The sequence below is a fragment of the Chrysemys picta genome, chromosome 12, assembly GCF_011386835.1.
Source record: "Chrysemys picta bellii isolate R12L10 chromosome 12, ASM1138683v2, whole genome shotgun sequence".
In the NCBI taxonomy this organism is placed as follows: domain Eukaryota; kingdom Metazoa; phylum Chordata; order Testudines; family Emydidae; genus Chrysemys; species Chrysemys picta.
The window spans coordinates 5,567,647-5,591,099 of NC_088802.1; the positions used below are offsets into that span (position 1 = coordinate 5,567,647).

The 23,453-nt window shown below is 51.9% G+C and overlaps 1 protein-coding gene across 1 annotated transcript in view; it reads left to right on the forward strand.

Annotated features, from left to right (window-relative positions):
* The window catches only part of LOC101949196 (C-type lectin domain family 2 member A-like), a 45,587-nt gene that overhangs the window by 17,112 nt on the left and 5,022 nt on the right, over positions 1-23,453 (forward strand). The window contains exons 2-4 of the mRNA XM_042842627.2: positions 16,410-16,542; positions 19,574-19,669; positions 22,281-22,465. Of these exons, the coding sequence (XP_042698561.2) occupies positions 16,446-16,542; positions 19,574-19,669; positions 22,281-22,465 (378 nt within the window). The 5' untranslated portion in view covers positions 16,410-16,445. The remainder of the gene's footprint in view (positions 1-16,409; positions 16,543-19,573; positions 19,670-22,280; positions 22,466-23,453) is intronic.

Genomic DNA, 23,453 nt, shown 5'->3' on the forward strand with positions numbered 1-23,453 from the left:
GTGCCCTGTGTAATCCGTGTGGACTACAGGTCTCAGTCTTGTCACTTTGGGTTTTAAAGAGGGGGAAAGCTGGGACTCTGCGGTGTCACAGGGAAGTCATTTGCTGGAGGATGCAGGAGACTGGTGCAAAGCTCCTTTCAATGCTTCTGCTTCCTTATTCCCACATGGCCCTTTCCAGGTGTTCTGCCAAGTGAACCACCATACAGCAGTTTTCAGAGTAGCAGCCGTGTTAGTCTGTATCCGCAAAAAGAAGAACAGGAGTACTTGTGGCACCTTAGAGACTAACAAATTTATTAGAGCATAAGCTTTCGTGGATATGCATCCGAAGAAGTGGGCTGTAGTCCATGAAAGCTTATGCTCTAATAAATTTGTTAGTCTCTAAGGTGCCACAAGTACTCCTGTTCTTCTTCATACAGCAGTTAGAGCTCAGAGGGGAGAATTCTTTTACCAGAGCCCGTTGAACAACTTCTGAGCTTGCTTCCTGAGGGCAGAGCTCCCAACATCTTGGTTCAGGAGGCTGCAATCAGAGGCTGCCTCTGGGGTGTGAGCCTGTAGACAGTGGGGTGTGAGTGGGGACAGACAGATGCCATGTGACTTAGTTGACAGTTGCGCAGAGCAGCCTGCCCCAGGGGAGAGGGAAGTTTGAATGCTCCATACACGGGGGGAGGGGTTATTTGTTAAGACTCAGCCCTAATCGATGTCAGAGGGGGGTATCCAGCGTCAGGGACGGGGTCCCAGGTCCGAGCCATGCGCCTCGGCACAACCACCCGCCCTCCCTCCTGGGGGCTCAGAGTAACCCTGGAACAGGCACCACACTCCACAATCGCACAATGCTTTTATCTAACCCAGGCAAGCCAGGAACAGACCCAGTCAGGATTTCTAGCCAGGGGCTCACACAATCCCTCTCCCCAGCGTAGCATAGAGCAAAACTGCTCTTCCCTCATCCCACCTGGCTAGACACACACAGAGCCCCTACCCCGCGCCAACGCAATCCCCTCCCCGGCTTGGGTCAGTCCAGCCAGCCTGTGCTCTGCTCTGGTGCTGGCGTGTGGTGGGAGCTCACAGCGGTGAGTCGGGTACGTGGTCTCAGCTCCTGTTTCTGATGTTAGAATCGCCCAATTCTCCTGGGCTGGCTGCCAGTTTGAGGCTTAAAAGAGTGCAGCCAAGAACTCAGAGATTATTAACACGGCTGGGTTGGCTCAGAGCACAGGCTATTATTAGTGGTCACGTACATTCCATAATACAGGCACTCCCTTCCTAACATCCGTGGGTCACAGATGCGAGGATGTTTGTGTGAAAGTGGGGCTTAATGTTTGTGTGTGTTCCCGTAGCTCTCAGAAACCCCAATTAGCACCCCGTTTTGCCGGGCGCTGCACAAACACACAGCGAGAGACAGTCCCTGCCCCAGCTGAGATCAGGGCCCCATTGTGCCGGGCACTGCACAGACACACAGCGAGAGACTGTCCCTGCCCCAGCTGAGATCAGGGCCCCATTGTGCCGGGCGCTGCACAGACACACAGGGAGAGACAGGCCCTGCCTCAAAGAGCTGACAATGTAAAAAGACAAGACAAACAGGAAGGATTATTACCCTTTACGGATGGGCAGTTGAGACCCAGAGAGATGCAGTGACTCCAACAGGAACCATCCCTCTATTGATGATCAAGCCATGAGAGACCCATCAGACCCTAACACTGTTGTTAAGGATGTGAGTATGTTGTAACTTGTGCATAGGTCTGTACAGAATTTCTATATGCAGGGGTAATCATAACTTCAACTGTAACTTTAATAAAATCTATAAAATAGACCAGACTTACTTTGTACTGATGAATGTATGTATGGTCAGTCCCCTCCCTTGGTCTTCGTGTTCCTAGAGACTCTAACTCTAAAACAAGTAGCAGAGGTGACTTTCACTCGGTTATTAAGCTTGAAACTGTAGCCGCCAGAGTCAAACCCATGGTGGTGTAATACCAGATTACAAAATTCACTTTCAATAGAATAAAAGGCTACATGGGACTTTAACAACAATTCCGGCCTAGCGCTGACATAAGACTCCTTTTCCTCCCAAAGCAAGGCCCAGTCAGAGGAAGGACGGTTTAGTGGTTGGGGTGCTAAGCTGTGACTTGAGAGGCCTAGATTCAATTCTCCATCCCTCCAATGGGGATCTCAGCCCTCTCTTACAGGGGTGTTATGAGGAGAAACACCTGAAAAGATTGTGAGGTGCTGAGGGATGACAGTGTTGGGGGCCAGCTAAGAACCATCGCTACATCCACAGAAGGAGATGGGCCGTTATCATGATGTGTGGAGGAGCCTGCATTGGCTAAACCTGCTGCTGGTGCAAACTCCCACCACTTTCTGCTGTTTCCTTATTCCCACATGGCTCTTTTCGGGCCTTCTGCCACGTGAATGATCGTACAGCAATTAAACAGAGCTCCAAGGGGAGCCTATTTTTAGCAGAGCCCATTGAACAACCTCTGAGCTTGCATCCTGAGGGCGGAGCTCGCAGCATCTTGGTACAGGAGGCGGCTAACAGAGGCTGCCTGGTGGGTGTGAATTTATAGACAGAGGAAGAACAGATCCCTGCCTCTGTGACGTGGGGTAGATGGCTGAGCAGAGCTGCCTGCCCCAGGGGAGAGGGAAGTTTGAATGCGCCATATAAAGGGAGGGAGGGATTATTTGCTAAGATTCAGCCCTAACCAATGTTAGTTCGGAGTAGGTTTGCCAACTCTGACTGAAGCTATTCCAGGAGATTTTTTCCCCAGCATGACGTAATGTCATTTTCTTAAAATACCCTGTTAAAATCTCCCAGCTTGCTCTCAGTAGTCACCGAGAGATCAGGGCTGATTCTGGGACACTCCAGACCAATACTGGAGGGTTGGCACCCCTAGGTGGGGTGGGGGGTATCCAGGTCGGGAAAAGGGTCCCAGCTTCCAGCCATGTGCCTCAGCACAGCCACCCGCCCTCCCTCCTGGGGGCTCAGAGTAACCCTGTAACAGGCACCACACTCAGTAATCGCACAACGCTTTTATCTAACCCAGGTCAGGCTCTCTAGCCGGGTGCTCACACACGCCCTCCCCCGCTGGCATAGCATAGAGCAAAACAGCTCTTCCCTCACCCCACCTGGCTGGACACACACAGAGCCTCTGCCCCGCGCCAACGCAATCCCCTCCCCGGCTTGGGTCAGTCCAGCCAGCCTGTGCTCTGCTCTGGTGCTGGCGTGCAGTGGGAGCTCACGGCGGTGAGTCGGGTACGTGGTCTCAGCTCCTGTCACCGGCAGGTGGAGAGTTGACAAGAGTCCACTTTTTCCAGCGCCTGGCTCTCCTCCCTCTCTGCCCTCGGTCTGGGGATGGCTCCTCGCTCTGTCTTTGCTTTCTTTCTCAATTTCCCAGGCTGCTCCCCCATCTGCTCATTCGCTCCCCAGGGTCGCGTTAATTCGGTGTGTTTGACTGGCACTGCCTCCCAATCAGGGGTGTGCAGGGTGGCAGGGAGGGGGAAGAGGGAAGGGGAAGGGGCTCTCGCCAGCTGCACACTGATGCTGTATGTGATAGGAGCAGAAGAGATACATTGATTCAGGCTAGGGAGGATGCCAGTCACTGCAGGGGGCCTTCGCTCCCTCCTCAGCTACTCAAATTTGAGTTTCATTGGGAAGGTCCAACCCGGCACTCAGCAAACTGCCCTTGGGAGGAACCTAAACCTGTTCACTCCAGGGCAGCTGTCCCAGCATTTCCTGGACAAGGAGCCCTCAGTGCAGGCTCTGCTGGGCCTCAGGCATCTCAGGTGGTTCTCTCTGAGTGCAGCAGTCACTGAAATTCCTTCCTGCCCCCCAGGTCTCCCTCTGCAGCGGGTAAGACCTGGGTCTTCTGCACACTGGCAGGAGTGCGGTGGTTAGGGTGACCAGATGTCCAGATTCTATAGAGACAGTCCCGATTTTCGGGTCTTTTTCTTATATAGGCTCCTATTACCTCCCACCCCCGTCCCGATTTTTCACACTTGCTGTCTGGTCACCCTAGCGGTGGTGCTGAGGAGGGTGGGGGTGTTAAGATTTTGCTCCAACAGGGGGGCGTGAGGGTAAGTACAGAGAGGTATTGAATTGGGGTGGGGTCCAGTGCCCACCCTCCTCCCACCCCTCCGTCCCTGTGCTGGCCCAGGGTGAGTCCATGCAGTGCATCTGAACCGATGCTGGACCCAGAGCTAGCCCATGCGGGGGTGCAAAAGACTAACCAGAATAAAGTGATTGCTACGGTCTGGTGTCTGCTTAGCCATGCAGGTCTGGGAGGACCATCACTGCCCAGCCTGGGTTCCCAGGTTCCCAAGGGATGCAACATTAGGGTCCATGGCTGTAAAGTGGAAAGACTGAGCTTCCACATGGCCACTGCTCCCTTGCTCATCAGAAATACCAGGTGTGAGTCAGACCAATTTGATTAGAAAGTTTCTGATGTCAGAATCGCCCAATTCTCCTGGGCTGGCTGCCAGTTTGAGGCTTAGAAGAGTGCAGCCAAGAACTCAGAGATCATTATCACGGCTGGGTTGGCTCAGAGCACAGGCTATTATTGATCACATACATTCCATAATACAGGCACTCCCTTCCTAACATTCGTGGGTCGCAGATGTGAGGATGTTTATGTGAAAGCAGGGCTTAGTGTTTGCGTGTGTTCCCGTAGCTCCTTGAAGTCCTGATCAGGGCCCCGTTGTGCCGGGCGCTGCACAGACACACAGCGAGAGACAGTCTCTGCCCCAGCTGAGATCAGGGCCCCGTTGTGCCGGGCGCTGCACAGACACACAGCGAGGGACAGTCCCTGCCCCAGCTGAGATCAGGGCCCCGTTGTGCCAGGCGCTGCACAGACACATAGGGAGAGACAGTCCCTGTCCCACTTGAGATCAGGGCCCCGTTGTGCCGGGCGCTGCACAGACACACAGGGAGAGACAGTCCCTGCCCCAGCTGAGATCAGGGCCCCGTTGTGCCGGGCGCTGCACAGACACACAGCGAGGGACAGTCCCTGCCCCAGCTGAGATCAGGGCCCCGTTGTGCCAGGCGCTGCACAGACACATAGGGAGAGACAGTCCCTGTCCCACTTGAGATCAGGGCCCCGTTGTGCCGGGCGCTGCACAGACACACAGCGAGAGACAGTCTCTGCCCCAGCTGAGATCAGGGCCCCGTTGTGCCGGGTGCTGCACAGACACACAGCGAGGGACAGTCCCTGCCCCAGCTGAGATCAGGGCCCCGTTGTGCCAGGCGCTGCACAGACACATAGGGAGAGACAGTCCCTGTCCCACTTGAGATCAGGGCCCCGTTGTGCCGGGCGCTGCACAGACACACAGGGAGAGACAGTCCCTGCCCCAGCTGAGATCAGGGCCCCGTTGTGCCGGGCGCTGCACAGACACACAGGGAGAGACAGTCCCTGCCCCAGCTGAGATCAGGGCCCCGTTGTGCCGGGCGCTGCACAGACACACAGGGAGAGACAGTCCCTGCCCCAGCTGAGATCAGGGCCCCATTGTGCCGGGCGCTGCACAGACACACAGGGAGAGACAGTCTCTGCCCCAGCTGAGATCAGGGCCCTGTTGTGCCGGGTGCTGCACAGACACACAGGGAGAGACAGTCCCTGCCCTAGCTGAGATCAGGGCCCCGTTGTGCTGGGCGCTGCACGGACACACAGGGAGAGACAGTCCCTGCCCCAGCTGAGATCAGGGCCCTGTTGTGCTGGGCGCTTCACAGACACACAGGGAGAGACAGTCCCTGTCCCAGCTGAGATGAGGGCCCCGTTGTGCCGGGTGCTGCACGGACACACAGCAAGAGACAGTCCCTGTCCCAAAGAGCTGACAATGTAAAAAGACAAGACAACAGGAAGGATTATTACCCTTTACGGATGGGTAGTTGAGGCCCAGAGAGATGCACTGACTTGTCCATGGTCCCCCAGGGAATCTGTGGTAGACCTGGGGATTAAATCTAGGTTTCCCGCAGGCCAGTCTTGTGCCTTGACCACAAAACCATCCTTCCCCAGCAGGGCTGACTCATGCATGTGTGTGGACTGACACAGCAAGTACATTGCTAGCCCCTCTGCCTGCATTGACACTGAGGAACAGTATTCCAAAGCACTGCAAACAGGTGCGACCGCCCCCGCCTTGGCTGACACACCAGTGATCAACCAGACATGCCCAGAGCTAAAAAAGCATGTCTTACTGCAGCTTGAGATAGAGTCAGGCTGGATAACTAGGGCTGTAACACACTCAGCTCCTCTGGGGAGGAGCTGAGCAGTGGGTTACACAGCGTGTCTGGAGAGAAGAAAATGCAGGGTGTATTTACCCTGCTTCTCCTCCCCTCTCTTCCCCCCATTAACTTCAGGGTGTCTCTCCCACTGAGTGCAGACCCCCTCCCCACTCTGCATCCATTTGGGGTTTAGTGGTGGTGTTCAGTAACTTTACTCAGTGACCGTGTCCTTCTACGGATCAGCTCTGCACAACTGGTTCCACCGGGTTCATGTCAGACATTGCTTCCCCACAGCAATGTCTGCAGGGTGACTTTGCCCAGTCACCCTGCGCTCTGTGCAGGGCTTATCCCCCCCATGTTCACCATGCTGGTGACTTTTGCAGGGGGTCCCTATCATAGCAGGGAGCTGGGAGCGAGGGCTTTAAGGGTGCACGGGGGAGAGTGATCGGGGTGGGTCTTGTATGCCACTCTCTGGTCATGAAAGAGTGATGGGAACACCCCTCTGTGCCCTGGAGTTGACATTATCATTGCAGCCAGATAAAGGAAATGTGTTTGACAGAGTTGAGTTACTGTACAACAATACGCAGGTCCGCAGGAGTCCGTCTTGGCTGGCAGGCTGCCCAGATACTTCTGAGCAATAAAACTGCCTGGGATTCCTGACGACACTACATCTTGGCTCAATCGCATACTCCAGCATGTGCATCCACAGTGCTGTTTAATACGTCTCCTGTTCCTGCCTTGCCAGCAGCACAGCTCGCTGCCTGGAGCTCTGCTGGGCAGGTTCTGCCGAGTGCGCTCTGCTTGCCAACAGCCCAGGGTAGCTCCCCCAAGGTAAGATGCAAATTGTATTGCCATATAGAAATGGGGGGAGATTTGTTGTTGTTGTTGCTGACGTGCTAACATTGTGCTTGGGGTGGAACGTATCTGTTTCATCAGCGCATTCTTCCTCCATACCCTTTGCCTGGGTCCATTGGGGGCAGGGCTATGAGATGCAATGTGATATGGTGGCTGAAGCCCTAGAGTGGGTTTGGGAATAATATATGGCTGAGGGGGGCAACTGAAGGTTTCGAAGTGCTGGAGGGGGCTGCGGGTTGAGGCAGGGGGTTGGGGTGTGAGAGGGGGTCTGGGTGGGGGCTCTGGGGTGGGGCCAGGGATGAGGGGTTTGGGGTGCAGGAGGGGGCTCCAGGATGGAGGGGGGAACCAAGGAATTCAGAGTGCGGGAGGGGGCTGTGGGTTGAGGTAAGGGGTTGGGGTATGGGTGAGGGTGAGGGTTCTGGGCTGGGGGGTGCTGGCTCTGGGGTGCGGTTGGGGATGAGGGGTTTGGGGTGCAGGAGGGGGCTCCAGGCTGGGGGGGACCAAGGAATTCAGAGTGTGGGAGGGGGTTGTGGATTGAGGTAGGGGCTGGGGTGTGGGGCAGGGTGAGGGCTCTGGGCTGAGGGTGCAGGCTCTGGGGTGGGGTTGGGGATGAGGGGTTTGGGGTGCAGGAGGGGGCTCCAGGTTTGGGAGGGCTCAGGGCTGGGGCAGGTGGTTCCGGTGCAGGACCTGCAGCTGCTTCCCAGGAGCAATGTACCATGGACCCAGGACAGGCAGGGAGCCTGCCTTGGCCCTGCTGAGCCACTGACTGGTAGCCGCCCCAGGTAAGCCTGCACCCCACGCTCCAAGCCCGAGCCCAACCCCCAGCCTTGAGCCCCCTCCGGCACCCCAACCCCCGACTCCTCACCCCCCTGCACCCCAAACACCTGTCCCAGCCCAGAGGCAGGTTGTGCATTCATGCTAAGCACCCCAACCCCTCATCCCTGGCCCCAGACTTCAGGTAACCACTGCCCAGAGCCTGCATGCATCAGTGCCCCACCATGCCTCAGCCCCTTGCCCCAGCCCTAATCCCCCTCCCACCCTCGAAACCCCTCCAGTCCAGAGCACTCTCTTGCACCCCAAACCCTTCATCCCCAGCCCCACCCCAGAGCCTGCACTCCCAGCCAGAGCCCTCACCCACTCCCCACACCACAACCCCCAGCCCCAACCCTGATCCCCCTCCCGCCCTCTGTACCCCGCTTCCCCATCCCAGAGCACCATCCTACACCCCAACCCCCTCATCCCCAGCCCTACTCCGGAGCCCACACCCCAATTGGAGCCGTCACCCCCTCCTGGACCCCAACCCCAATTTTGTGAGCATTCAAGGCCCTCCATACAATTTCTACACTCTGATGTGGCCCTTGGGCCAGAAAGTTTGCCCACATCTGATTTAGAGGAACCAAGTATTAGACATGAGTAAAACAAGCTGAAGCGAAAGAACCTGTAAGTTAAGGCCTGCAAGACTTTAGCTTTGCTATTTTAGGCCTTGGAGACAAGAAATGATGATTTAAGCCAGTTACTGAGAAATAACCCAATATCGTAAGATTATGGAAAAAGAAGTACCAAGAGGTAATATTGCACAAAATTACCCAGAAAAGATCATAAAAATACTGTAAAGACACATCTGTCTCTGACGTGTCTTAATTATGGGATACAGTTTGTGCGTCAATGCTAATGAGAACAAAGGGAAATTACACGGCCTATAGAAAATTGGGGTCCCTTAAGTTTCCAGGGGACACAGACCAATAAGAGGAAAGAGGGTGGACACTTTTATGGACATGTGCAGAGGGTCCCCAGAATGGGAAAATTGAGCTCCCTATGGGAGACTCCAATAGGAACCATCCCTCTACTGATGATCAAGCCATGAGAGACCCATCAGACCCTAACACTGTTGTTAAGGATGTGAGTATGTTGTAACTTGTGCATAGGTCTGTACAGAATTTCTATATGCAGGGGTAATCATAACTTCAACTGTAACTTTAATAAAATCTATAAAATAGACCAGACTTACTTTGTACTGATGAATGTATGTGTGGTCAGTCCCCACCCTTGGTCTTCGTGTTCCTAGAGACTCTAACTCTAAAACAAGTAGCAGAGGTGACTTTCACTCGGTTATTAAGCTTGAAACTGTAGCCGCCAGAGTCAAACCCATGGTGGTGTAATACCAGATTACAAAATTCACTTTAAATTAAAATAAAAGGCTACATGGGACTTTAACAACAATTCCGGCCTAGCGCTGACATAAGCCTGGTTTTCCTCCCAAAGCAAGGCCCAGTCAGAGGAAGGACGGTTTAGTGGTTAGGGTGGTAACCTGTGACTCGAGAGGCCTAGTTTCAATTCTCCATCCCTTCAACAGGGATGGCAGCCCTGCCTTACAGGAGTGTTCTGAGGAGAAACACCTGAAAAGATTGTGAGGTGCTGAGGGACAACAGTGTGAGGGACCAGCTAAGAACCATCACTAGATCCACAGTTGGAGATGGGTGTTGGCTGTTATCATGATGTGTGGAGGAGCCTGCATTGGCTTAACCTACTGCTGGTGCAAACTCCCACCACTTTCTGCTGTTCCTTATTCCCACATGGCTCTTTCCGGGATCTTCTGCCACGTGAATGATCGTAGAGCAGTGGATCCTCCAAGGGGAGCCTATTTTTAGTAGAGTCCATTGAACAACCTCTGAGCTTGCATCCTGAGGGCAGAGCTCGCAGCATCTTGGTACAGGAAGCAGCTAACAGAAGCTACCTGGTGGGTGTGAATTTATAGACAGAGGAAGATCTTCCACTGTGACTTGGTAGACAATTGAGCAGAGCAGCCTGCCCCAGGGGAGAGGGAAGTTTGATTGCTCCATATAAAGGGAGGCAGGGGTTATTTGTTAAGATTCAGCCCTAACCAATGTCAGGTGGGGGTATAGTTGCCAACTCTGACTGAAGCTATTCCGGGAGATTTTTTCCCTCCAACATGACGTAATGTCATTTTCTTAAAATACCCTGTTAAAATCTCCTGGCTTGCTCTCAGTAGTCACCGGGAGATCAGAATTCTGGGAAACTCCAGGGGTGTGCAGGGTGTTGGGGGGAGGGGGGGGAAGGGGCTCTCTTGCCAGCTGCACACTGATGCTTTATGGGATAGGAGCAGGCAGGATGAATTGATTCAGGCTAGGGAGGATGCCAGTCACTGCAGAGGAAAGCGAAGGGAAGTCCAGTGCCCACCCTCCTCCAACCCCACCATCCCTGTGCTGAGCCCAGGGTGAGTCCGGCCTAGGGTGCTCTCTTCCCCCATCCACAGCTGTGCTGGTCCCAGGGCTAGCCAATGATGAGGGAGGCAGGGAAAGGTGGAAGAACCTCACCAGAAAAATGTGATTGTTACAGTCTGGTGTTTGGTTACTTATGGGGGGCTGGGAGGACCATCACTGCCCAGCCTGGGTTCCCAGGTTCCCAAGGGCTGCAGCATTAGGATCCATGGCTGTCAAGCCGAGAGACTGAGCGTCCACATGGCCACTGCTCCCTCGCTCAGCAGAGCCGCCGGCTGTGAGTGAGACCCACTGGAATGGTTGTGATGTCAGAATCACCTGTTTCTCCTGGGCTGGCTGCCAGTGTGTAGCGTACAGCCATGCAGCAAACCGTGATTACTGGCAGGGCTGAGTTCATTCAGCGCACACACCACTGTCGGTCACATGTTGCGAAGTACAGGCGCTCACTTCCTAAACATCATTAGGATTGTTTGTGTGGAAACCAGGCTTAGGATATGTATGTGTTCTTTTATCACCTAGAGGCCCCAGTTGTGCCGGGCGCTGCACAGACACATGGGGAGAGACAGGCCCTGCCCCAGCTGAGATCAGGGCCCCATTGTGCTGGGCGCTGCACAGACACACAGTGAGAGACAGTCCCTGCCCCAGCTGAGATCAGGGGCCCGTTGTGCCGGGCGCTGCACAGACACACAGGGAGAGACAGGCCCTGCGCTGAAGAGATTACAAACAGGAAGGATTATTATTATTCCTTATAGATGGATAGTTGAGGCCCAAAGAGATGCAGCGACTTGCCCACGGTCGCCCAAGGAATCTGTGGCAGAGCTGGGGATTGAATCTAGGTTTCCCACAGGCCAGTCCTGTGCTTTGACCACAAAACCATCCTTCCCCAGCAGGGCCGACCCATGCACATGAGTAGACTGACCCAGGAGGTGTGTTACTGGCCCCTCTGCCTGCGCTGATTCTGAGAAATGGTATTCCCCAGCGCTGCAAACAGGTGTTGTGTATTTGGTTGTTGTGGTAATAGAATCTTGTGTTGCTATGGCAACTGAGTTAGATTATTAGGGGATAGCCCAGCCTGTTTGGGCTGGCTTTTGGTTAGTTCTGTGGTAGCAATAAACGGCTGCTCCAAGGTTTACAGCTCTCTGTGTCCCAGTGATTTCTTCCTAAAACTGTTGCCCCCCAGGATATAACAGGTGATTGGCTGACATGCGGGGGATTGAACTGGGTACTTCCAGAGCTCACTGCACCTTGAGCTAGCGTCAGGCTTACCTATTATTACCTGTAATACTCTTCAGTACTCTGTGGCTGGGCTCAGCCGGAGGGAACTGAGCAGCAGGTTACACAGGGTGTCTGGAGAGAAGGAAATGCAGGGTATATTTACCCCGCTTCTGATCTCCTCTCTTCCCCCAATGACTTCCAGGTGTCCTTCCTGCTGAGGGTTACATCCCCTTCTCCCCCTACATCAATCTGGAGAGCAGCCGTGGTGTTCAGTAAACACTCAGCCAGCACTTGCGGGACACTGGCTTTATTCAGTGACTGTGTCCTTCTACAGATCAGCTCTGCACAGTCTGAGAACTGGTTCCACTCAGCTCGTGCCAGACCCTTTAAAGAGACACTTCCCCACAGCAGTGTCTGCAAAGTGACTTTGCCCAGTCACTCTGCTCTCTGTGCAGGGCTCATCCCCCCCATGTCCACCGTGCTGGGGACGTCCGCAGGCACCCCATCATAGCAAGGAGCTGGGGGGAGGCTTTTAGGGTGCCCAGGGAAAGCAATCAGGGTGGGGTTTGCATGTCACTCAAGTCTCACTCAGTGAAAGGGTGATGGGAATATCCCGCTGTTCCCTGGAGCTGTGTTTGCAGCCAGATGAAGTAAACATGGTGAGAGTTGAGTCATCTTTAGAACCCAGTGCGGATACAAACTTTGTATCCGCTTCTGATCCGCCACCTACAAACATGGGCCTCCGCATCCATGGCTGCCAAGTGGCTATCCCTGGCTATAAAGTGGCTATCTGAAGACTTGCAGGGCTCTAGTCATCTTATCGCAGGCTTGGTAGCAGCCCAGACTTCAGTGTATACACCCAGCTTCTTGTTTAATTCTCTTCTACTTCTCATCTCGCTGTCTGGATCTCCGCTGCGCGGGTTCTGCTGAGTGCGCTCTGCTTCCCAACAGCCTGACACAGCCCGAGCCGTCTCCACCAAAGTAAGATGCACATTTTATTGCAATAGAGAAAAAGGGAGCGATTCTCCTGTTGTTGCTGTTGAAGTGCTAAGATTATGCTTGGTACAGAACATGTGTGTTTCATCAGAGTTTTCCTTATCCATACCCTTTAATCTGCAGCTCCAAAGACTGTGGAGGGCAGTTGGTATGGTGTAGTGGTATAGCATGCTGCCCTGGGCTATAGAGGTTCTAATCCTAATTCTGCATGACTTTCAAGTAAGTCACTCTTCTTCCCCACCTGTAGAGCGCTCTGAGATCTATGGACCAAAAATGCTCTATAAAAACTAGATGTTGCTATTATCCTTTGTTCTGATTCCCCAGCCTCAGTCCCCATCTTCCTCTTTCATGTTCTATATTTCCATCCTTCAATCTATCTCTGTGCAACTACTTCTCCCTACGAGACCCATGCAGCCTTTTAAGTCCCCCTTGAATCCTACTTTTCTTTCTCCGGCGTTGATTTTCATCGAAACATTTTGCTACATACTTAAAATGAAACCAGGTGATTCCTATGTTCATTAACACATTTTGAAGCCACGTTGGTCCCAGGATATTAGAGAGACAAGGTGGGTGAGGTGATATTAGTGTGAGCAGATGTCTCGATTTTGTAGGGACACTCCCGATATTCGGGGCTTTGTCTTATATAGGTGCCTATTACCCCTCCCCCACCCCCATCCCCATCCCCATTTTTCATATTTGTTATCTGGTCACCCTAGGGGATATCTGTTACTGGACCAACTTCTATTGGTGAGAGAGACAAACTTTCAAGCTTACTCAGTTTTCAGAACTGAAAACGAACTCTGTGTAGCTGGAAAGCATCTCTCTCACCACCAGAATTTGGTCCAATGAAAGATACCACCTTGCCCATGGGCCTTGTCTCTCTAAAGATGGAGCATTTCATTTACCCCAGTGTGTCCGACCCAGCTGCCATCAGAGATACGTCAAGGAACCTGGCTTGCAGCCCACTTCTACTGTACAAATCTCATACATTACATGACTTAGGAAGTATTATAATTAAGATAAGTAGATACTGAGGAAATCGCTAAATAGAAACAATCTGGAAATTTATTAGGCTTGCCAGGGGTTGCTGTGAGGGGAAATCTCCCATTTATGAAGTAACAGATTTATCAAGATAAAGAAGCCCAGAACAGTGCTTCTGGCAGGATGCCTGATTATCTGCAAGATGCTTGCTCAGGGCTGTGGGCGCTGATGTACCCAGCTGGGCCCTGGCGTCCCTGTTAAGGCTGGGAGGGGTGAGACTGGCTGCTGCATGCAGGGAGAGGGAGATTTTGTTGGTAGTTGAAGATTTATTCAAGGTGTGGTGTTTGAAATGGGGGAAGGGGGAATCATCCAAATCCAGCTGCATGGATTATAAGGTTTTTTGCTGTGGGGAGGCATTCTCTCCCTGCACCGTCTCCCTACCGACAAACCTCTGCTGCTCACACGCGTTCCAGGTGGCAGTCAGTATTTCACATCCTTGTAAGTACCCTATAGACTAGATCCCCTCCCCACCCCAACACACAGATCCAGCATGTGGGTCTCAATGTGGTGCGTGCCTTCTTATGGCCGGGAGATGAGAGGAGTTGGTTTAGGGAGAGAGAGCCAGCATGATGCCTGTGCAGCATTTAAGTGTTGCACAGGGGTAAATGTCCCCCTGGGTGAATATCCTTTCATGCCCCCTACAAAGCTGCCCTCTGTAGCAGGAATCCTGGGGCTTCTTTCTTTCTTTCTTTCTTTCTTTCTTTCTTTCTTTCTTTCTTTCCCAGAAGTTCTTACAACCACATACTTTTTTGATTCAATAATTAAAATGCATGTGCTGGTGTACACACCCTCCTTTCAGTTCCATCAGGAACTAGATGGTTCCTAACTGAATGAGTGAGATGCAAAGAGTCAACGGCTCAGTTTCTTTCAGGAGGAGGGTGGGGGCAATGTCTGCAGGGTGAATTTTCTCCAGTGAAAGCAGCAAAGAGTCCTGTGGCACCTTATAGACTAACAGCCGTATTGGAGCATGAGCTTTCGTGGGTGAATGCCCATCTCTTCGGATGCATGTGAAGAAGTGGGCATTCACCCACGAAAGCTCATGCTCCAATACGGCTGTTAGTCTATAAGGTGCCACAGGACTCTTTGCTGCTTTTACAGATCCAGACTAACACGGCTACCCCTCTGATACTTTCTCCAGTGAGTTTACTGTCTCTGACTGGCTCCTCTACACCATGTCCCTGATGGTGGTGTCAGCAAGGCTGCACCCCCACTAGTAGGAACATAAGGGAAGGGGTTTAGCGTGCATGCAGCCAGGAGATTGGGAGTGATTTTGTCAGTGAAGGTGAGGCAGGAATATACTTTGAGGTCAGGTTATTTGGAAGTCACATTGCACTAATGACTCATAACATTTCAAGCCACCCAGGGCATGGCTGGAAGTTCAAAGTGTTGCAGATCTCTGGATGGTGAGTCATTCGCAATTGGTACTAACCAGACATCCCGCAAATCCCACATAAGGCCTTGAAGTGGGATTTATGTGTTCCATAGCCCTTGCCCAGCTTAAATTTCATCCTGAGTGAGTACCCCAGTAGCAGGATTCTGGCACTTTTCCTTCCCTCTTAGCCAAGAACCTTTTACACTGAAACTTTTGATTCAAGAATTAGAATGCAGTGAAATGATTCCTAAGTGAAGGAGACGCTTGCAGAGCTCCAGCACCTCAGTTTCTTGGCATCTTTTTCTTATTTAGAGGAAGGATCACCTAGTGGTTAGGGCACTGGCTAGGCCTTGGGGCACCCAGCTTCAATCCCCTGCTCCACCGCAGACTTCTTGAGTGGCCTTGGGCAAGTCACTTAGCATCTTCGTGGCTCAGTTTCTCCAGCTGTACAATAGGGGTAACAGCATTTCCCTGTCTCACAGGGATGTTGGGAGGGTGGGTACATGTGAAGCACTTGGGATCTATTGATGAAAAGCACTAGATAAGAAATGAGTGTTACATTATTAGAGATGTATTTATTATTATTATTATTTCTATCGCTGTAGCACCCAAAGGCCCAAATGAGGGTGCAGGGTGCCCATTGTGCTGTGCACTGTCAAACAGATTATAGGGTTGAATTGATCCTGCCCCATTGAAGTCCATAGGAGTTTTATAAGGGCTCATCTACACAGGGAAATTGACAGCAGTAGCTATTTTGGAGAGCATGTAGACACTCTCTTCTGGAACAAACATCACCTTATTTTGGAATAATTAGTGCAAAATCCCAAGTAGAGTAATTCTTCTGGAATAAAACCCTGTTTTTATTTCACAATACTGTCTGCACGGGGAGCTGGTCTGAAATAGCGTATTCTGAAATGGTTATTCCAGTCCATTTCCCCATGTGGCCAAGCGCTGAGTGTTTAAAAGCTTAGCTGAGTCACGGAGAAGCTGTTGGCAGTGACTGAGTTGGAATGAACGATTTACAGCTGTGATGTAACACACACCACAATTATCTGTGGTTCGCCTCACATGAGCTTGGAAGTTTACAGACACAGGTGTCTGCTGCGCGGGCTGCTCCAGCAGTAGGAGGCTGAGTGACACAATTACGCAGCCATCCATGGTGTGTTTAAGTGGGCGTAGTGAGCTCTGAAATACACTGCTGCCTCCTAGGGTTTTTCTCCAGGAGCCAGATCGCTATTAATTTATAGTTCAGTAGCACGTGGTCAGGGATCAGGGCCCCCAAATTCAAGTCTGACTGCCACACCAAAGAAGGGCCAGGGTTTATTTCCTATTATGTGGTGCTTATAATAACAGAGCCATCATGAAACAGCCACAAGAAGGGGACAAAGAGCCCCCAGTGTATTTGTGGGTTATGCTCTGATTTTGGTGACTGTCTGGCTCTTATCCTGCACTCTTCATTTAATTAACGGAAAACTTCTTTATGCTCTAGTTTTCTTTCACTCGCGTGTGCTCTGACGTGGACGGAATGGGGAACAGCTTCAAGAGGCCCAGGCACAATGAAGAGCAGGCGGGAGACATGCTACACAGCCGTTCCAACCAGGTGCTGACAGAGCAGCCTCAAGGTATAGTTGTCTTCTGTTTGATCTTGTTCTTAAGCAGTTTCCTAGGGAGCCATCTCAGCATAGTTTGGTGACACTGTAAAAAGTGAAAAAAAGTCCCATGGCACCTTATAGACTAACAGACGTATTGGAGCATGAGCTTTCGTGGGTGAATGCCCACTTCGTCGGACGAATCCGACAAAGTGGGTATTCATCCATGAAGGCCCGTCTGTTAGTCTATATTAAGGTGCCAAAGGTCTCTTTTTCACTTTTTACAGATTCAGACTAACACGGCTACCCCTCTGATATTTGATGACACTGTAACCCACGTGTAGACCTGGTTCTCTTTCTCCCTTAGTAGCACTAGAGGATAACAACTTACAACTTCTGTAAGCTAATTAAGTTTTTTCCATTAGTTCAATTAAGAGCATTCCAGGCTTTCTAGTCTAGTAGGGTCCCCAGTTTAAACCCTGCTAGTGAGCCATGCTGGTGGAGTGAGTGTTACATTCTTTACCCATCACTGGAGGATAACAGCCTATTGTTACTGCTGTCTTGTGGGTTTAATTCTTTAACTCAAGTGGTTGAAACAGCTGCTTTTAGAGCTAAAGATCCTGGGTTCAAACCCTGCTGTTGGGAGTGGGTGGCACATACCCCACCCCAGAAGCTGGTCTACTAGAGGATAATAACCTACTACTGCTGCTATCCACGGGACTTACTTCATTAGCTCAAGTGATAGCAGCCAGTGTTCTCAGTGATGAAGATTACAGGGCTCAAATCCTGCTACAGATACAGGTCAGGGTAAGTCATTTCAGCCCCTTCCATCCTGCTGCATCAACTTCATTTTAAAAGCTGCACAAAGGTGAGGGTGAATCAAAACCTTCGCTTATTGGGCCAGATCCTGGATCCCCCTTCTAGGTGCTAGATGGTGCAAAGCTACCCAAAGTGGGCAGCTGGGAATTTAGCTTGTGGAGCTGCTCCTAACCCTCTGCCCAACAAGGGAGGGGAGGCTGCCAGAGTCAGGAGGGGGTAGGGCTGGAGCACAGTATACTCTGGAGACTCTAGGCCAGTGGAGTGGCCATAGGGACTGCTATTGCCAGCGTAACTTAAAGCTCCTTGGGGCCGGATCCCCAGCTGGTATGAATCAGTGTAGCTCCACTGGAGTCAAAATGTCACACTCTCACTTTCTAATAAAAACTGCCTCTTTCCTTCACGCGTTTCCCTTCCTGTTGTTATTGAAAGGAAAAGAGACAATGAAATATGCATGACTCATGTAACAGAAAAAAAGACAAGCCCTCAAAAATTTGCAAATAGGAAATTCTCACAATTAGTTCTATTCCAGTAGCCACAGGGTCAGCCAGGATGAAAACCAGAAACCTGGTATCTCTGTCATCTACCCACTGAGCCAAACTATCCGTTAAGCTTGTCAGTCCTATATATGTGCCAGTTTTCCTCTCTTCAGCCTTGTGTCTCTTTTCAGCCTGGTCTGTCTAATTTTCTAGTTCCTTTTCCATAGTTCCATTGCCATAGGGTATCAAGTATCTCTTGAGACGCTTTCTCGCTGAGTGATCTATCTAGGCAGCTTACGTACTTATGTGGCCTCCTGTTAATGTAGTACCAGGGCTCCTTACAGTCGTCAGTGTATTGATCCTCACAACCGCACTGTGAGGTTAGGGAAGTTACACGTGGGGAACTGAGGCCAAGGGAGACAAGGGGCCAGATCCGCGTAGGGACTTAGGCGCTGCAAAGCAAAGCGTCATATCGCCCATCTTTTAGGTGCCTAGAAAAATCACCGGGATCCACCAGGCCTGGGTTAGGAGCCTCGGCTTCCTGTCCACTGCATGGGGGGAGAGGGGCACCTCAGAATGGGATCCACAAAAGGCAGCCCGCTAGACAGGGAGACACCTAAGCTAGCCCATGGGAGATGCTGAGCGGGGGCGGGGGGAGTGTCCTCAGTCCTGCCCCCTCACGGAGCTGGGGGCCCTCTCCTGGCGTCAGGTGGCTGAGGTGCCCAAGTCGTTTTTGGTACTCACCTGGGATGTGGGAGACTCCCCTTCAAATCCTCCTCCAGCTGATTTGAACAGGGATCTGCTGCCTCTCTGGTGAGGACCTAACCACGGGGCTAAGGAGTCAGTCTCACATGGTCTCTGGCCCATTTAACAGTTCAATTATTTAAAGATGAACAGTGTCACCAAGCGAGACTTGCGTCAGAATAGCCCATCGCTCAATGGTTCAGGAATCCACTGGAGAGGTAGCAGAGTCCTGTTCAAATCTCTTTGTGGGGGAACGTGTACTGGGGATCCCCTCTGTGCTAGGTGAGTAGCTTAACCGTGACTAGGCTAAAGAGAGATCTTCCTCAGCTAGGTGGCCTCCGAGCACACGTACTGGATCAGGCAAGGTAGGTGGAGGGGCTCTGGTCATCCCTCTGGTTTTGAATCACTCTGGAGCTGAGGCAGGAGTTAGGTGTCTGGGTGTCTAGACTGACAGTGAACGTGCCCATAGGCAGAAACATAGACACTTACCCTAGGTGCTGAATTAGTTTAGGCATCTGCAGGGTTAGACGCAGCAGAGCAGGGGGGGTTTGTGCATCGCAGCGGTACCTAAACCTTGGATTTAGGTGCCTAATCCCAGATTGAGGCAGCTACGTCCCTTTGTGGGTCTAGGCCGAAGTGACTGGGCTAGCTGGACCCTGCGTCTGATCCAGGGTGGCTATTTCTGTGTTCAAAGGTGCTGATATTCTCCTTGGCCTCAATGGGAGCGCCAGACTGCTGGCAATCAGCTTCTTCTTTAGATGCCTAACTGTGGATACGGGAGTCTGGCTGAAGCATCCAGGTTTGAAAACTTTGGCCTGAAATCAGCAAATGGCATAAGCTGTCCTTTCCGAATTCTGCCGCTCCGGTCACCTTCCTGGCCTGCCATTCTGACCCCATCATCCCCTCTACCGCTGCCTCCGTTCTGTAGCCCAGCTCTTAATTGCTGTGATGATCCGAAGTTTGATCCCTCATCGTCTCTTCCCGAGTACCACAGGGAATGTAAACAGCTGCTTTAATGTTTTCAGCTCAGCCTCCGGCCAGGGCCAGGAACCGGTCTCGATGCGCCATCGGATTCATGGCAGTTGTGAGCATCATTATTGCCCTAGTTGTAGCTTTGGCAGGTGAGTTCTCTGCTCCTGGCTCTTTGTTCTGGTTTCCCGGCAGCTCTGTCTCACTCACGATCTCCGGTCTGATTACAGGCGCTGGCTCTGATTATTTCTGGGGCTCCCAACACCTCGGAGTGGTCACTGCCCTGCTTTTCTGCAGGGCTCTCCATTCATCAGACCCCCCCCGCCAGTCACTCCCACAGCAGAATGCATGTAGCTGGCACATGCCAGGTTCTCAGTTGGCACTAATTGGGGTAGCTTCCTTGATGCTGGGAGGCAGTGTGGCCTAGTAGATAGGGCACTGGCCTGGGACACAGGAGACTTGGGTTGTTTTCTTGGCTCTGCCACGAGCCAGCTGGTGACCTTGAGCAAGTCACTTCATGCCTCGGTGCCTCTGTTTTCCCATTTGTAAAATGGGGATCCTGATCTCCCTTTGCAAAGTGCTTTGAGCTGTGAATGAAAAGTGTTTAGAAGAGCGAGAGATTATTATTATTCAATGGAGCTCGGCTGCTTGACACCAGCCGAGGGGTTGGCCCTTTGTCTATAGAACATGCTCCATTAAGCAATGCAAAAACCTATTACAACGCAACCTCCAGGCTGAAAAGGTAAAGAAACAGGTCATAAATAAAGGCAAGAACAGGGCTTAAATTCAGCCCGAGCTGTCCGGAGTGCAGCTCTGATAAATATTTTCAAAGGTTCGAGCCCCGGTACCCTCTGTGGGGCAGAAACCCCGAGTCCTGGGGTGCCAGGAAATACAGTACGAGAATTTAAACCTGGGGATGAGACAACTGAACTATGACTCTCATGACATCATTCTCCTTAATGGGCCAGACTACATCTCCCATGATGCATCATTGCCAGGGACTCCCATGATGCACACTGTCACCCTTCTCCAAAAGGGGGGGGGGGAACATGATGCATCATGGGAAATATAGTTCAACCAGGGAGCCTGGCCTATAGAAGAGAATGGGAGCATGGGGCACCTGAACTTCAACTCCCATGAGGAACTTTATCTTTTTGCTGATTTTCTCACTATTCCAATTTTCACCAAAAATATCAATGAATTTCCATGGGGGGGGGGGTGGAGGGGAATTGCTGACCAATTTAACTAGAGCAGGCTGGTGTAAATCAACATAGCTCTGTTTACATTGCTGGTTTGCATCAGCTGAGGATCTGAATCCAAACCTTTAAGAGAGACCAATCCAATCTCCAGGCAAGTGATGGAGAATCTGCCCCCGCCCATAGGGAGTTACTCTGATGGTTACTCTCCCTGACTGTTAAAAAGTTGTGTTTTATTTCCAGCTTGATTGGAAATATCAGCCCATCTCAGATCATTCTGACGCTCTCAGAGCCCCAAGTCTGATCAGAAAACCACTTCCCCGGCCCTTTAGTTCCCTCCCTGCTGCCGTAAGGGATTATACCATGGAAGCTTTGCTGGACTGAAAGGGTTAAATTTGGGTTCATTTTGTTCTCCTTTTACTGCTTTCCTAGCGGATGAAGGAAATGTCGAGGTGAGTCGAGTTTTCACAGTTCTCAGCTATTTGGTCCCTTACACAGCTTAGTTTAATATAACTGCCCAGGCTCAGACACCTGTGATCTGGGTATAAGGGGAACATGGGACTACTTCCAATCAGTGGCATGCACAGGCCATAAGGCAGGAAAATTCCTGCTGCCTTACCCAGACCTCTTGCGCCTCTTCTCTGCCAGAGAGGGCAGTCAAGAGGGGCTGGTAGACGAATCCATGCTTAACCTCACAGGCATTAGCATGCAGGGGTGATGTGATAAATGGCTGGGCTATGACCAGGGCCTGTGAATCTGCTGTGTCAGCCTCTGGGGTGGAGAATGGTGTGGTTGTGACCTTCTGACAGATTCTGCTGTGAGCTACAATCCAGAATAACTCCGAAGGGTTTTGCGGAGTGACACTGCATTTACACCAAGATAACAGATCAGAATCTGTCCCAGGCATCATTGACTTTGGTGGGATCACTCTACATTTACATCAGAGTCACTGAGATCAGAATCCAAACCTGGATCCACTGACTCCGGTTTTACCTCCAAGTCACTGAGCTCAGAATCCAGTCCTGACTCCATCCGTTAGACTAGCAGTTCTTGTAGCTTCTTTCTTGTATCTTGAGTGACACACAGTGGTTGATTCTGTGAACTACAGGTGCCGATGCCCTGCTGCTGGGGCAGTAACCCAGGCCCTGATTTCCTATATAAATATGGGTAATTGAGTCTGCTTTGGGATCAGTTTTATCTGCAGTATTGATCACTTTCATTTCAAATGCCAACTTTCCTGCCTGTAACTCAGAGCAACAAGTGCTTACAAGATGGGCTTGGACTCCGAAGAAGTGGGGTCTGTTCTCAGCTCTGTCAGTCTGCTGGGTGACCTTAGGCCAGTCACTTTCCCACCCTGTGACTCAGTTTTCCCATCTGTAAAATGGGAATAATGACACTGAATTTCTTTATAAGGAGCCTTGAGCTCTACAGATGAAGTACTGGATAAGGGCTAGGATTATTCCTAGAAACATATGTCTGTATGTGTGTGTGTGGGGGGAGGGGGCAATTAAAACAGGCAGTGGGGAGGGGAGAATGCCTAACCACTCTGCTGCTTGCTAACTTTCAGTGGTAGCCTCCAAACATCATTCCTGTCCGCTGGACCTTCCCACTGCCGCATGCCCAGATGACTGGATTGGCTACCGGGGGAAATGCTATCTCTTCTCAAAGGCGGACGGGACCTGGAACGAAAGCCAGAGCAACTGCTCTTCACTCAATGCCTCCCTGGCTGTGATTGACACCCAGAAAGACCTGGTAAGGCAGAGATACAGGTTCTCTGTGAGATACAATTAGGCGGATGTGGCAGCGCAGACAATAGTGGAATGAGGCCTGTCCTGCTCTGGGGTACCAGTGCTGGGAGCTCAGACAATGAAAGTTGAGGGTTAGATGGTTTCCTGGATCACATAACAGTCCTCCCTTTGTCTATTTAGACTGTGAGCTCTCCTGGGCAGGGACTGTTTCTCCCTGTGTGTCTGTGCAGCGCCCGGCACAACTGGGCCCTGATCTCAGCGGGGGCAGGGATTGTCACTGTGTGTCTGTGCAACACCCAGTGGGCCCCGAATATCAGTTGGGGCTACTGCCATACACAAATAATAGATTCACATAGTTTATATTCAAAGTTATTATGAATCGGCTCCTTAAGTGCACCTGGCACGTTGATCTGAGCACAGTCCAGGTTCGGGTCAGTTCTGATCTCTCCCAGCAAGGAATTCTACAGCGGAGGTCATGGCACTGGTCCCAATCTGTGTCTGTCCAGCTGTCTTGGAGAGTGGAGCAGCCTCCACGGTCCCATCCCTTTAAGGCCTTTGTCAGGGCAGCGAGTTGTATCTGCCCCCGCGCGCACCACCCCCTGGAGCCTGCAGCTCCACGCTGACTCTGCTCTGCCGGCTCCTGGCATCAACTGCTGCCGCAGGGTCCTAGTGCCCCCCTACCACACGTGGAAGGGCAGGCTGCCCTTACCCTGCCCTTCTGCCTTGAACCCTTCCCTTTTCCAGTGGGACCCTCCACCAGCACAGGGGGTCCCCCCTCCCACAGTCACTGCTCCTGTCCCACGCTGGGCAAGGGGCAGCCCCATCCCCCACCCCCAGTGAGGCTACAGTGAGGGGCAGCAGCAGGGGAGGAGGCGCACATGGCGAGGGGGCTTCCTGGGCCTGAGAGGGGCCCTAGGAGCACATGCAGTGACAATGGTGCGAGGTGAGTGTGCTACCAGGGGAGAGGGGGGGCCCCCTCCCCCAGAGCTCAG